Below are 13232 nucleotides of genomic sequence, written 5' to 3' on the forward strand. Positions count from 1 at the left end.
ACTGCAATGGAAGAACTGAAAGGACATGAACTAAATAAAGTATATTTTTATAACATGCAAAATGGTCACATTTTGTACTAAGGGTTTATTTATAAATATTTTAAGAAGGATTAATACATGATGAATAGATGTGAAAGACAGGAGTAATAATCTTACAGATAGTTGTAACTACATCAGTACAGTAGAAGATTTTGTAGATGATTATATGCCATGGTTAGGAGTAATCATTTGTTAGAGTTTATTAACCCTTTATAAATGATTTATAAATGTACCCTTAATATAAAGCATGCCTGAGAAATTTAACAGCAAACCCATCTGTATAAACGATGATGAAGAGCATCAAAGAAATTAAATGAAACACAAGAGCAGATGTAAGTGCAGAACAGTGATTCCATGCCCTATTTGGCTTCCATGTACAAATTCAGTCTCCTTCTCAGTGGAGGATTTGTCTGTCTGTCTCTTCAGGTATCTACTTGTATGCTTGGGGAGAGGGGAAGGGCGTGAATACATTTACTGTGCGTAATCCTCCTTGACCAGAATGTGAGTCAGGTAGAGGTGGGTATCTTCATTAAGCTAAAAAAAAAAAGTGGGTTTTTCTTATATTGTTACATGACATGTGCAAATGTATCCCAAGAGGGAGTAAATGCAAACACAGAAAATCAGTCATTTATTCTTTATATCATGTTGCAAAATTTAGCGTGTTCAGGATCTTTTTTTTTAGTCATTTTACTGATGTACGGAACAAACTGTGATAAAGACCTCTAGGTCAGTTCTAATGGCAAAGGTGTGAATTTATAGACAGGTTATGTATAAGTTAATTAGAAATTACATCTACCATTTCTGTGCACAGTTTTTGCATCGGTCACCCACTTAAATGCATGATGTGTTGACTATATGCCAATTTATTTGCTTCTATATACCTGAAAATGTTCTCTGAAAATACACTAAAGAGCATATTCAATGGGACTACTTGCAGAGTAAGTTGCTACTCGGTGTCAATAAGGGTGGCAGACTCTAGCTTTAAGAATATATAATGTGAAACAAAGTGCTCTTAAACAATATACTTTAAAAGAAAGTCTAGGAAAAACTGCAGTTTAAAATACTGGAAATTGACATACTGGGCCTGATTCCCTTGACACTTATACTGGGATAAATCAAGTATAACTCCATTGGAGCTGAACTGGTTAAACACTGGAGAATCAACTTTTTTGTTTTTGTAGAGTTTAAGGTTTGTTTTGTTCTCTGAAGAAAAATGTAGTGAAAGGCAACTACTTAACAACTTGGTCTGTGTGCATCTCTGCACACGTGACATGATGGGTCCAGAAGCAGATGGAATGTGGTCATTAAGCAACAGTCTGGGCACCATTCTGTTGCAGCTCTAAGAGTGCAATAAGACGGCAGCTACTAGTTCTGCTGCTGCTCCTTCTTACACTGGTGTAAATCAAGCATAACTTTGTGGAAGTCACTGAAGTTACACCAAACTGGTGTGACAAGAAAATGCGGGTCACTGATATTTTTAATGGTTGGTAAAGAATTGTGTGGAGACCACCACCTTAATTCTCATGTATGAATGCTCAAAAACAAAGAGTGAAACCTGGACGAGCAGTGAGTAGATTCTGCGTAGAGAAGCTGTGGAAACAATGGGACCTGAACAAGAATACGTTTTTAAATCCCAAATTAACTCCTACAGTTTATAATCACACCTGACTTGATTTGTTTTTTCCTCTCTGGCTGGGTATCTAAAAGCACTCTGTGGTAGTCAGTCTTATGTACTGACTGGCTGTTATAAAGAATTTCAAAACAAAGCCCAGAATCCGCTGTTTAGTTGATACAACCCTAGTCTGAATTTTGCACAGTGAAATGACTGCATTGTTGAGTTGATGGTTCCAGCAGATGGCACTAAAGGTTAACTTCTAAAATGCTTCATACTGCAGGGGTAATGCTGTAATATTCTTAGGTCATGTCAAGGACACTCGGAAAAAACTGTGACATGCTGGGCATGCTTTACATTGGATATAATACAACTCTCTAGGTGACTTGTAACCTCTGAGTACACTGCAAAAATATTTTGTCGTCACTAAAAGAAAACCAACTGTGTCCAGCACAGTCCACTCCGGATTAAAATATTTGAACCAAACAAAACTCACCAGATGAAAGCAGAGTCTGATCCTTGACTTTGCATCTCAGTCTACTGAACAGTGTTTGACAGGGAGTCACGGCTGAAGTGGGATTCTGGAGGGATTCAGTGTAAAACCTCTCACAGATACATCCTGTTCAACTTGGGTGCAATACAAAATGGACCAGAAGTCAGAGAATAATTTTTCCACATAAACATAGAGGCACATGAGTGTTAGTCTGAATGCAAAAATGTACCTTTATTGTAAAAAATTTAAACCTCAGGTCTTTTCACATCTAAGGTTGGTCGGTATCACAGGGTGGCAAACACTTTGGGTTCAAGATGCAAACCTTTTGTGTCCAGACCCACCCCACCACCCTTTCAACAGCGGGATAGTTCTCTTGTTGTTCCTGCAGATAATGCTCAAAACTAACAAACAGGGCCTGGTTCTCCTCTTAATTTGGTGTATATCAGGAAAAAGATCTATTGAAGTCAGTGGCAGTATGAAATGAGTGCAAGTGAGAGGAGACTCCAAGGATGTGCCAGCCCCAGTGTACTTTTGCTGCTCCCCAGTGAATGAAAGGTGTTCTAATGAACATGGGGCTAAAATCTCTGATGTAAATGGGTAAGAAACCATTAAAGGCAATGCTGCTGTATCCATGTATACCAGTTGCAAATTTGCCCCCGAATTGTAACTTGGTTTCATGCAGAATTTATAAAGTAAATGCAGGTATGTTTCTTCACTCCCTGCCTGAGAGCTTTAACTTTGAAGTTTAGTTAACTTATTGTTAGATGTAGGAGTGTTAATTAATGATCATAGAATCATAGAATATCAGAGTTGGACGAGACCTCGGGAGGTCATCTAGTCCAACCCCCTGCTCAAAGCAGGACCAATCCCCAATTTTTGCCTCAGATCCCTAAATGGCCCCCTCAAGGATTGAGCTCACAACCCTGGGTTTAGCAGGCCAATGCTCAAACCACTGACCTATCCCTCCCCCCAAAGAACACCGAGCCAGGCAGGAGTTGAACCTACAATCTTCTGATCCGTAGTCAGATGCGTTATCCATTGCGCCACTGGCCCTGAATCAAACGTCTCTCCCTTTTATCATGTTCTTTCTTCCCTCTTGGCTTAGCCCCCACCCTTCCACTCATTTGAGTTGCAAGTGTTGGGCCTAATCTTGATTGAAGTCAATGGCATTCAGGCCCCAAAAGTGTAAGCTTGCTGCAGTGAGCTTGCTAAGTATTTATGATATCATAACTTTGTGTATTCACTGAGAGCCGAATCTAGTGCCCCATAAAGTCAATAGGTGTCTGTCCACTGATTTCAATGGGGATTGTGTTAGACCCTCCGACCTATAAAAAATGACTGTAGAATTCAGCCATTCTGAGCTGGTAGCATTTGCAGAGACGTAATGACTACACAAGGCTCAAGGTAATAGAGAAGTGGGCCCAAGGAAAATTGCTGTTGGAAAACCTATTGTCTAACTTACTTTCAAGGTTGCTGTTGATTTAGAGTTGTAATTATTTCTTTTCTTTATCTTTTTGTTTAATTATGATAACTTGATGTCTGGGAAGAATACAATCAAGATACTGTTGGACTATAACCTTATGGAGCAGATGCCACTCCATTGAAGTCAGTGGGAATTTTGCCACAGGCTTTAATGGGAGCAGAATTTGGCCTTCTCCCAGATGGGAAGATTTGCTAAATATTCTCACATTAGGGTTCTGAACTGCAAATATTCAAGCACATGAGTTCAGTAGGACTGATCACAAGTAAAATTGCTCAGATGTTGCTCAAGTGGCTATGAAGTCAGCAAATGAGCCCAGCTCATCATTAAGCTACAAAATAATAAAAAGACTTTTTCTTTTAAATTAGCTTGCACAGATATTCACTGACACTTCAGTGTGTCCTGTTTGCAGTAATGTCAGCTTTGTGTGATGCACATCCACCCTATCCCTGCCTTGTCGCCCTCCCCCCCCTTTTTCTGGATCCATCTCAGACTTTCAGCATTTTACCTCTTTCTTCCCTTCTCCCCACAGAAATCATGCGTTCTAATGGATTTTGTTTAGCAAACACTGAAACAATAGTTATTGACCACAGTATACCAAACGGAAAAGACAAGCACCTGGATGTAGATTCAGCAGAGCACTTGTAAGTATACATTGTTCCTGAGTATTGGGGTCTTTAAATGAATTGTAACCTTCTCCTAACAACATTTTAATGCCCAGACAAACCCAGTGCTGTGCGAAGACCTGTGTTGGTAAAATTGCCCATCTAGCTGATTAAAGGTTGGTTAGTTTGGCTGGGCTGTAAGGGTCTGTCTATGCTGCAGCTGGGAGTGAGCCTCCCAGCCTGGGTAGACAGACTTGTGCTAGCAGGGCGTAACCTACTATGCTAAAAATAGCTGTGTGGACGTTTCAGTGCCGGCAGAGGCTCGGGCTCCCCACTCGAGCTCGGACTCAGGGAGCAAGGTAGGCCTGAGCTTGGGTGGCTAGCTTGAGCCTATGCCGTGCTGCAACATCTACACAACTATATTTGGCATGCTCGCATGAGCTCCACTGGCACAAGTCTGTCCACCTGGGCTGGGAGGCTCGCTCATAGCTGCAGTGCAGACGTACCCTAACGGCCCATTGCAGCAGTCATAAAAATCAATAGACTCCCAATGGAGTGTCATAAGAACATAAGAACGGCCATACTGGGTCAGACCAAAGGTCCATCAAGCCCAATATCCTGTCCTTTGACAGTGGCCAATGGCAGGTGCCCCAAAGGGAATGAACAGACAGGTTATCATCAAGTGATCCATGCCCTGTCACCCAATCCCAGCTTCTGGCAAACAGAGGCTAGGGACACCATTCCTGCCCATCCTGGCTAATAGCCATTGATGGACCTATCTTCCATGAATCTATCTAGCTCCCTTTTGAATCCTGTTATAGTATTTGCCTTCACAACACCCTTTGGCAAGGAGTTCCAGAGGTTGACAGTGCATTGCGTGAAAAAATACTTTCTTGTGTTTGTTTTAAACCTGCTACCTATTAATTTCATTTGGTGACCCCTTGTTCTTGCATTATGAGAAGGAGTAAATAACAACTTCCTTGTTTACTTTCTCTATACCACTCATGATTTTATAGACCTCTATTATATCCCCCCTTAGTCACCTCTTTTCCAAGCTGAAAAGTCCGAGTCTTATTAATCTCTCCTCATACGGAAGCCATTCTATACCCCTAATCATTTTTGTTGCTCTTTTCTGAACCTTTTCCAATTCCAGTATATCTTTTTTGAGATGGGGCGACCATATCTGCATGCAGTATTCAAGGTGTGGGCGTACCATGGATTTATAGAGAGGCAATCTGATATTTTCTGTCTTATTATCTATCCCTTTCTTGATGATTCCCAACATTCTGTTCACTTTTTTGACTGCCGCTGCACATTGAGTGGATGATTTCAGAGAACTATCCACAATGACTCAAAGATCTCTTTCTTGAGTGGTAACAGCTAATTTAGACCCTATCATTGTATATGTATAGTTAGGATTATGTTTTCCAATGTGCATTACTTTGCCTTTATCAACATTAAATTTCATCTGCCATTTTGTTGCCCAGTCACCCGGTTTTGTGACCTAAAGGAGACTGGCCCTCTTCTGATGGAAAAACTGTGGATGCAACATGGGGCCTCAAGGGTGATAGGTACCAAGGGTCTGATGTGTGCGACAGAATGCTGAGAACTAGTAGCTGACCCAGCACTCTGATCACTGAGCTTTAATTAGTTACCCCAGAAGAGGCCTGCTGGAGGAGTGGAGTATTTAATTATCTAATCAAACTGGGGGATGGGAGGACTGATGGGCTAAGGGGCTAATTATCCTATTAGCTGAGAGGGTAGTTAAAAAGCATGGAAAGGAAGTGCAAGGGAGGCCGCTAGCAGAGTTCAGAGGAAGCAAGAGGTCGGAGTGGTGAGAGCGCTCCCTAGAGAAAGGGCTGAGGACTAGAGGAAACTGCAGAGAAAGTTGCTGCACAGGATTGTGATGGTGGTTTGGTGGAGGTAATATCAATAAAACTCAGGAGGTGCTAGCAGACAGAAAGCATCCCAAGCTGTTTGTGTGGGATCTCAGAACAAGAGCGGACACTGGCCTGTTACACTTTGTCTTTGGTGAGAGCTGGATTGAATCCAGTGTGTGGAAAAGTGAAGGATCCGTAGAGAGGTGAAATCCTCCTAGGAGGCAAGCAATTTATTACTCAGTGACTAAAATATACCTTCTTATTTGTTATTGCTCCCCCTTTGGGTCTGCATTGTAGGCACTTTGGGGATAAAGCTTTCAAATAGAGTTTGAGTCAATGAGTATGTTGACAGATTAATTTTTATGGAAATGCACTCCTGTAAAGTTCTGTCATGCCAACTGATTGATGTTTCACTTTAATAGCTTCAACTAGATGGAGGTAACAGTGTATTCAAGCATTTTAAATATTTGCAGTGAAAAACATTGAGCTACCCATTAGTCAAGCCAGTAAAAAACCAAGGAAAACAAGGGAGGAAAAACGTCATGGATAAAATGGACAGAAGCTTGGTTTCCAAACTTAAGGTCTTTTCTAAACTGCATTTAGAATGTGATCTGTATCAGTTTGCTAAAGGGTTTAAAGGATGCTGAGGGCCCCTGTTTTAATCAATGGGAATTTTGCCATTGACTTTAATGTGGCCAGGATCTTGCTCCTTGCTTCAAACTTTGATCCTTGATAACATAGTTTGAACTGTAGCACATTTAGGGCCATAATCCAATGGCTGGAAGTAGGCGTAAAAAGATCCAGTGTCTGGAAGCTGAAGTCATCAAAGCTGAAACTGGAAAGCAGACATACATTTTTAATAGTGAGGGTAATTAACCATTGGAACAGGTTACCAAGGGACATGATAGATTTTTCCATCACTTAGATTCTTTTAGAAAGACATCCAGTCTTGATTTAAAAATATGCTCTAGCCCAGCCAAAAGTTGTTAGACTACAACAGGGGATCAGATGGTGTAATGCAGTGGCCTGTGGTATGCGTGAGGTCTGACTGGATGATCATAACAGGCCCTTCTGGCCTTAAAACCTGTGAAATATATAACAGATGCAGGGTTTTCAGACGAACTGTGGTGAAATAAATAAGCCAATGAAACAGGATGTCTTTACCCATTCATATTCTAAATTCAGAGGTAGCTTGTTTTCTCTTGCAGGGAACGGTTCAGAAGTTAATAACTGAAAATCTATACGTGTGCTGTTCTTAGGCTGAATTGAGGTCCTTCCTGCCGTTGTATTTTATAGCCAATCACTTGTGTAAGATGTGGTTTTATCAAAGGCAGAGTTAGTGAAGATTTCCTATATTGCAGATGTAAATGTAGGTTGATAATCTTCAGTAAAAGTATACATTTTTTTGGAGTGTTATGGAATCCATTTGCAGTCTGTGTACAGTTGAATTGACTGGATTGGTGCTTTCTGTCTGAAATAAGAGCTAATTCCTGTTTGGCTGACTAGTCTCACCTGAAATGAAAACTTGTAGATCCACATTTTTCTTCAGCAACTCTAAGATATTGTAAGCTAAATAGGGCTTGGCTAGCTTTGAACTTGGATAGAAAATTTGCACAGAATACCTACATGCTTCAGAAAGTGGTACTGGAGATTCAGTAGATGGCACTCTTTCCTATAAGTCTTTATTGAACCAGTGTCCAACATTCAGAGGCATTAGATCGTGAGTGGTGCTGTGTTTTGTAAGATCCATAAAATGGAAATCCTGATCATGCTTCATTAAAGATGTTGTAGCACTTTTGTAAGCAGGAGAGTTAGTGCTGGTGTTCTGGCCAAATGCCAGTTTGAGTAACTGTATTCTGCCCCTTTAATTTCCCCTGTAATTTTAGAGCCTGTTTTGTGCCCTGTGTGACCTTGGATGGCCTGGAAAGGATTCAGATTTAGAATTTCACTTAGCTGTATTCTTCACATCCTGTCCTGAAATGTGTTGTACTGTTGCAGTATGCTGTGAAACGACTGTGTTCCATCCCAGAGGTGGCAGAAATGATCCCCTTGTGTATAGTTTGTAATCTTTTGAGAGGAAAAAGTGCTAAATAGACATCATCTACTCATCATAATTTAGTCGCTGGTTTTGCTTTAGTCACTGGTTTGCTGTACATGAGCCTTATCTTACAAGGGTTATTTGGACCCTTTCTGCCAGCAGCAGGTGGTGAAAACTGTGGAGTTGGCCATGCTGCTTTCTAGTAAAAATCCACTGTAATAGAAGATGTGCATTTTTAAGGACAACCCTACTGTAGTGTTATACGCATGTAGAGCTCTGGATAGGAGATTTTTATGTAAGAGCTGTGCTGAAATACTAATGTTGGGAAAAGAACATTGCCAGAAATGTAAAATCCTACCATTTACTATCAGGAAAAGAAAATGCTATCACTGACCTTTAAGATCTACCCAGAGAGAGCAGAGGCACTATACAGATACTGATCTTATGCGGGCTGATACATGGGACCAGGCTCTCTTCTCCCACCAATTTTACACTAGTGTTACTTCATTGACTTCTGTGGAGTTATTCTTGGTTTACAATCATGTAGATTATGAGAGGAGAATCAGCTAATACTTTCTTCACCAGCAGCACACTGTCCCTGATTCTCCTCTCACTTACCCATGATTTACACTGGTGCAATCGTATTATAAGGAGAGAAATTACCCGTTTTGCATCAGTGTGTACAATGAGAGGAGAATTAGGCCCTTTGTGAGGACGTATCTTTTGAGGAACTAGGGAATAATTAGTGAGGACAGAGGAAGGAATCCGCATGTAATTAATAGTCCGAAGAACTATTGTTTCAGAAACTCTCACTTGGGAAAATGACTTGTTTGTAACGTCTCAGAAGCATGTTAAATATTCTACTGCAGTGCTGTCTGATGCAGTCTCCTTAACTGAGTTCAGCTTCACATGAAGATTTTAAAATATTGCAGAGTCTAGGGTATATGTCCCACTTTAAACAGAAGTGTCATCTGTTCTTCAATAGAGATACTGATGGGGGAAAGATGGAATCTTAACAGACCTGTCTCCTGCTTTTCTAGTTTTTTCACCCTGAACATAAGACCATGGAAAGTAGATAGAAGCCTGGTATCAGAATGCTATGGCGTGTTTAAAATATTCCTGCCAATGACTTGTGAGGCTTCTGAAACCAAAAGAAAGAGTTTGATGGAGAAATTGCATGTGGGGTTGGAAGCTTTTGACTGCCATTACTTTGCCCCAGCTCTTTTTGGTTCATCTCTGGAATAGCGTGCCCTAATGGCAATCTGTGGTAGAGTTGCTGGGATGACTGTAGTTATGTTACTCAGCTGCAGCAGTCTAATCAGTTCAGATGAATGTGATGACCCAGCTTTACACTGAACTATTTAAGGCTTCATCTGTTTGGTCTCTCTTCAGAGAATTTGATGATGTCTAACAAGATGTCGGAAAATTTGAATATTGGCTCCATGCCAAGCGAGGCAGGTCCCATAATGCAGCAGCATGAAGATGGTGCAGAAAATGTCAAAGGAAGAGAAACTGAGAATAGGATCATCTTTTATTCTGGTCCAGCTAAACTAGGTTTACTAAAACCTTGTGTGAGTAGGGGATGGCAGTCAGGCTGTAGGCATTAGAGAGGGATACACTGACTCATCAAGAAATTGCAGTCATTCTGTCATAGTTTAGTTCCTTATTCTGACTTGTTGCAAAAGCCAAATGCAAAGCATTGTATATAAAAGGAAAGGATTATATCTCCATTTTCAGACCAAAACAAAAGCAGATTCCATTCAGACTCTGTCCTCTGTGTTCTCAGAACAGAAGCATTTGAAATAGCTGCCAAAGGCTGTGAGAATGAAATGAGAGGATTTGGGCCTCAATTGCATGACTCATTTTTCTAGTGCTTGCTTGCTAGCTTCCTTCCTTCCTTCATCACCAGCATGTTTTAACCTAGAAGAGAGTGAGATGAGAAGTGAGTTCAGTAGGATTAACTCTAGAGGTTCTTCTTAAGTGCTCCACTTGCAGTCATTAACACACCATAGTTTGAACTTCTCTTGGCTAGTAAAATTTAAGCAACTCCTCTCCTAGATCTTTGACATTGCCTGATAGAACATTGACTTCCTGGGAACAGAGCCTTCCTGTGGTTGGTTGGCAGTAGGGGAGGCATGGAGAAAAGAATTCTTGAGAATGACTTGACTACTGTTTTTGACCTAGGCCAACTTTCATATGCCACACTAACAATGTATCACAAATACACAGTGTCATCAAGTACTATGATGACAACTGCCATAGGTGGCAACTATCATATTAGGGTGCTCATCCTTGTGGTAATAATTTTTAATAAACACTGTTAGCTAATGAGATGGATAACTTACTGCCTCCATATGGGTACCATGCTATATTATGAGGTTTGGTCTGGTTTTTCATTCAGGGCACGTTTTTAAGAAGATAACCATCTTATTTTACTGAAAACAAACTGATCCTCCCTCCATTCATTTCCATGGTTTAGAAAGACACAGGCCTACCGTTAACTGGGGGGTGGGAGGTGGTGTGGGGGGGAATCTCTCTAGTCCTGTAACACTAAATGATTCTGAAACTGGCGGTAGATGCTGTACTACTTTGGTCAGTGTATCAAAGAAGCATGATTACAGTCTGTCAGCGGTTCACAGACTGTGATCTGTGAGACACCAGTAGTCCGTATGGGCCTTCCTTGGTGGAGCATTCTGAAAAACAAAGCGCTGCTTCATTAGGATGAAGCGCTGAGGTACTGGAAGAAGGGGCGGATTCCTGGGAGGATCATTCTCTTACAAAGTGGTCTGCACAAAGATAAAGCTGCAATAAAGCATTAGAAATACTTCTACTGTTACTCAGGTCTGATGTGAACTAAGGCTAGTTGGTAATACTTACTCAAAACATTGCCCTGAAAGGTGGGCAAGCAACATTAGCTGGAGATAAAGCTCAAGAAAGCATTCTTGTTTGCGGTCTTGTTTCCACATGGTTCGCTAGCAAGTATCTTTCCTCATTGTTTCCTGGATTCAGTCTTCAGTTGTTTTACCTCTCTTTCCACAATTTATGTTAATTCTTTCCTTTGTCCTCCACTCCTTTGTCCCATGCTGTGTAAGTGATTTGACTTTTTTTTTTTTAATTTTAGGTTTGAAAGTGTTAGTGAGTTTACTTCAGAGCTAGAAGACACTGATGATCCAGCAGCCTATGTCACCAACTTGACATATTACCACCTGGTCCCATTTGAGACGGATATTTTGGACTGAGGCTTTCCAGGGACCCAGTCAGCTAGCATCCAACTGATTTCTTTGCTCATAGACTCTGCTATCCCCTTGCTCTTCTATGAATAAAGCTGTGTGATTAAAAACAGCAGAGAAGTTGCTGCAGATATGACATGAAACTGATTTTGCAGCTTAGCCCTTCATTGTGACTCAAGGAGGTACCTTGCAAGGAAGTAACTGCTTCAACAAACTCCTTTTTCCCTGAAAGGAATGTAGCAAGATCTTTGGGCTACTTGGATCCAAGGAAATCATCTTGGCAAAGGCCATGGCAACCACTACACTGACAAAACCATAAGCAATCGTGCTGTCGTTTGGCACCAGTGGTCACTGGTATACAATGCAACTTGTACAAAAGACTACCCATATTAGCAGCTTCCTGTCTTAAAACGTCACCACAAAATATCCCCAGATGTACCGAGTACACTTCCACTCCGCCTTTATTAGAAGACCACCTCTGTTAAGCAATCAACATTTGTCAGTCCCTTTATGTGGTCACTTAAGACAGGCCCCATAGTTTGTTGTCTGTTCAGCTGTGAGATGACAGGTGCCTTACGTATAATGTTACAAATACCATAGAGTGCCTACAGGAAACCAATGCACAATCTGATTACTTTACCTCTGTTAATCCTTGGGTGTTGTTTAATCATCCGAGAGCTGACTTCTTTCCTTTCCTTTCCTGAAATAGGAGAGCAAACTGGCATGGCAATGGAAAGCTTATAATGCTGAGGTACCTTGAATTACATCAGCGTTCTGGAAAGCTGATAGGAAGGCTGAACTGCCTTGCTAAGAATGGTCAATGTATGCCAGGCACTTGGATCTGGTTTTTCTCTTGGACCAGGAAATCTGAGCAGTGCTTGCAGTTGTTTACACAAGATGGATAATTACCTTTGCGTATTACTTTCCAGAGAGTGGGGAGATTTAAGCCCTGTTGGGACTGAGAATTAAAGATAAACTGCAATGTATCTTACGAGGACAAGAAAAAAGAAACCACCGCAGCTCAGATAGTCTGCTTAACCCACTCCCATAGACCCAATGGGCCTGATTCTGATCTTGCCTACACTGGTTTCATACCAATGAAATTCTATTCACCTCAGTGGAGTTACTCCAGTGTCAGAGAGAGCAGAATCAGACCCCAAAGGCTCTTTACTACTGAGTAGTGCAACATTAACCTCTCTTAGAGCTCAATCTTGTAAATTGCTGAGCACCCTGCACTCCCAATATGAGCTCAACACCCTGCATGATCAGGCCCTGACCTTTCGTCAAGCATTTAGTGTAGTAATGGCCAGAATTAATTTAAAGAGATATGAACTGAGAAGAGTGCATTTTGAGCTGGTTATCTGCACAATGGCTTTGCCTTGGTCCTGAAGAACTTGGCACAGCTCCTCTCCGGTATACTCTTCAGTGCTCTGTGTATAATAACAGTAAACAGAATTTGCTAATGTACATAATAAATTATTGAGAATCCTAATTCCTTTACACAGTATGTTTTTAAAATATATATTTAATGAAATAAAATTACTCACCTTAAGTATGATAACTTCCATTTAAAGTGTTGACTTCCATTTATTTTTCATGGAGAGTAAGTCTCTGAGACCTGAGTCTCTGCTTTTTCCTCCAATAATTTTGGAAACAGGTTAAGTAATTGCTGCTTTTTCTGTGCTGCTTGTGTTCTCATGCTGCAGATATAATTAATACCCAAGTGAAAGCTACAGGGCTGGGTACTGATCTCACTTCTGTATAAACATGGATTAACACCACTGCCTTCTGTGGAGCTGCTTGGGATTTATACAGGTGAAAATGAGATCAAATCTGGCATCTATAGTTTCTCGGG

At 41.0% G+C, this 13232-nt stretch overlaps 1 protein-coding gene and 1 non-coding gene across 2 annotated transcripts in view; one reads left to right on the plus strand and one right to left on the minus strand.

The window, feature by feature from the left end:
- The window catches only part of PXDC1 (PX domain containing 1), a 33325-nt gene extending 20381 nt beyond the window's left edge, over positions 1–12944 (plus strand). Inside the window, exons 4-5 of the mRNA XM_048839759.2 lie at positions 4157–4268; positions 11269–12944. Coding sequence (XP_048695716.1) covers positions 4157–4268; positions 11269–11386 — 230 coding nt within the window. The 3' untranslated portion in view covers positions 11387–12944. The remainder of the gene's footprint in view (positions 1–4156; positions 4269–11268) is intronic.
- Positions 3125–3197, minus strand: TRNAR-ACG (transfer RNA arginine (anticodon ACG)). The gene has a single exon. It is a non-coding gene; the product is annotated as a tRNA-Arg (tRNA).
- Positions 12945–13232: the final 288 nt, after the last annotated feature.

Source organism: Caretta caretta, chromosome 2, assembly GCF_965140235.1.
Source record: "Caretta caretta isolate rCarCar2 chromosome 2, rCarCar1.hap1, whole genome shotgun sequence".
Classification (NCBI taxonomy): Eukaryota; Metazoa; Chordata; order Testudines; family Cheloniidae; genus Caretta; species Caretta caretta.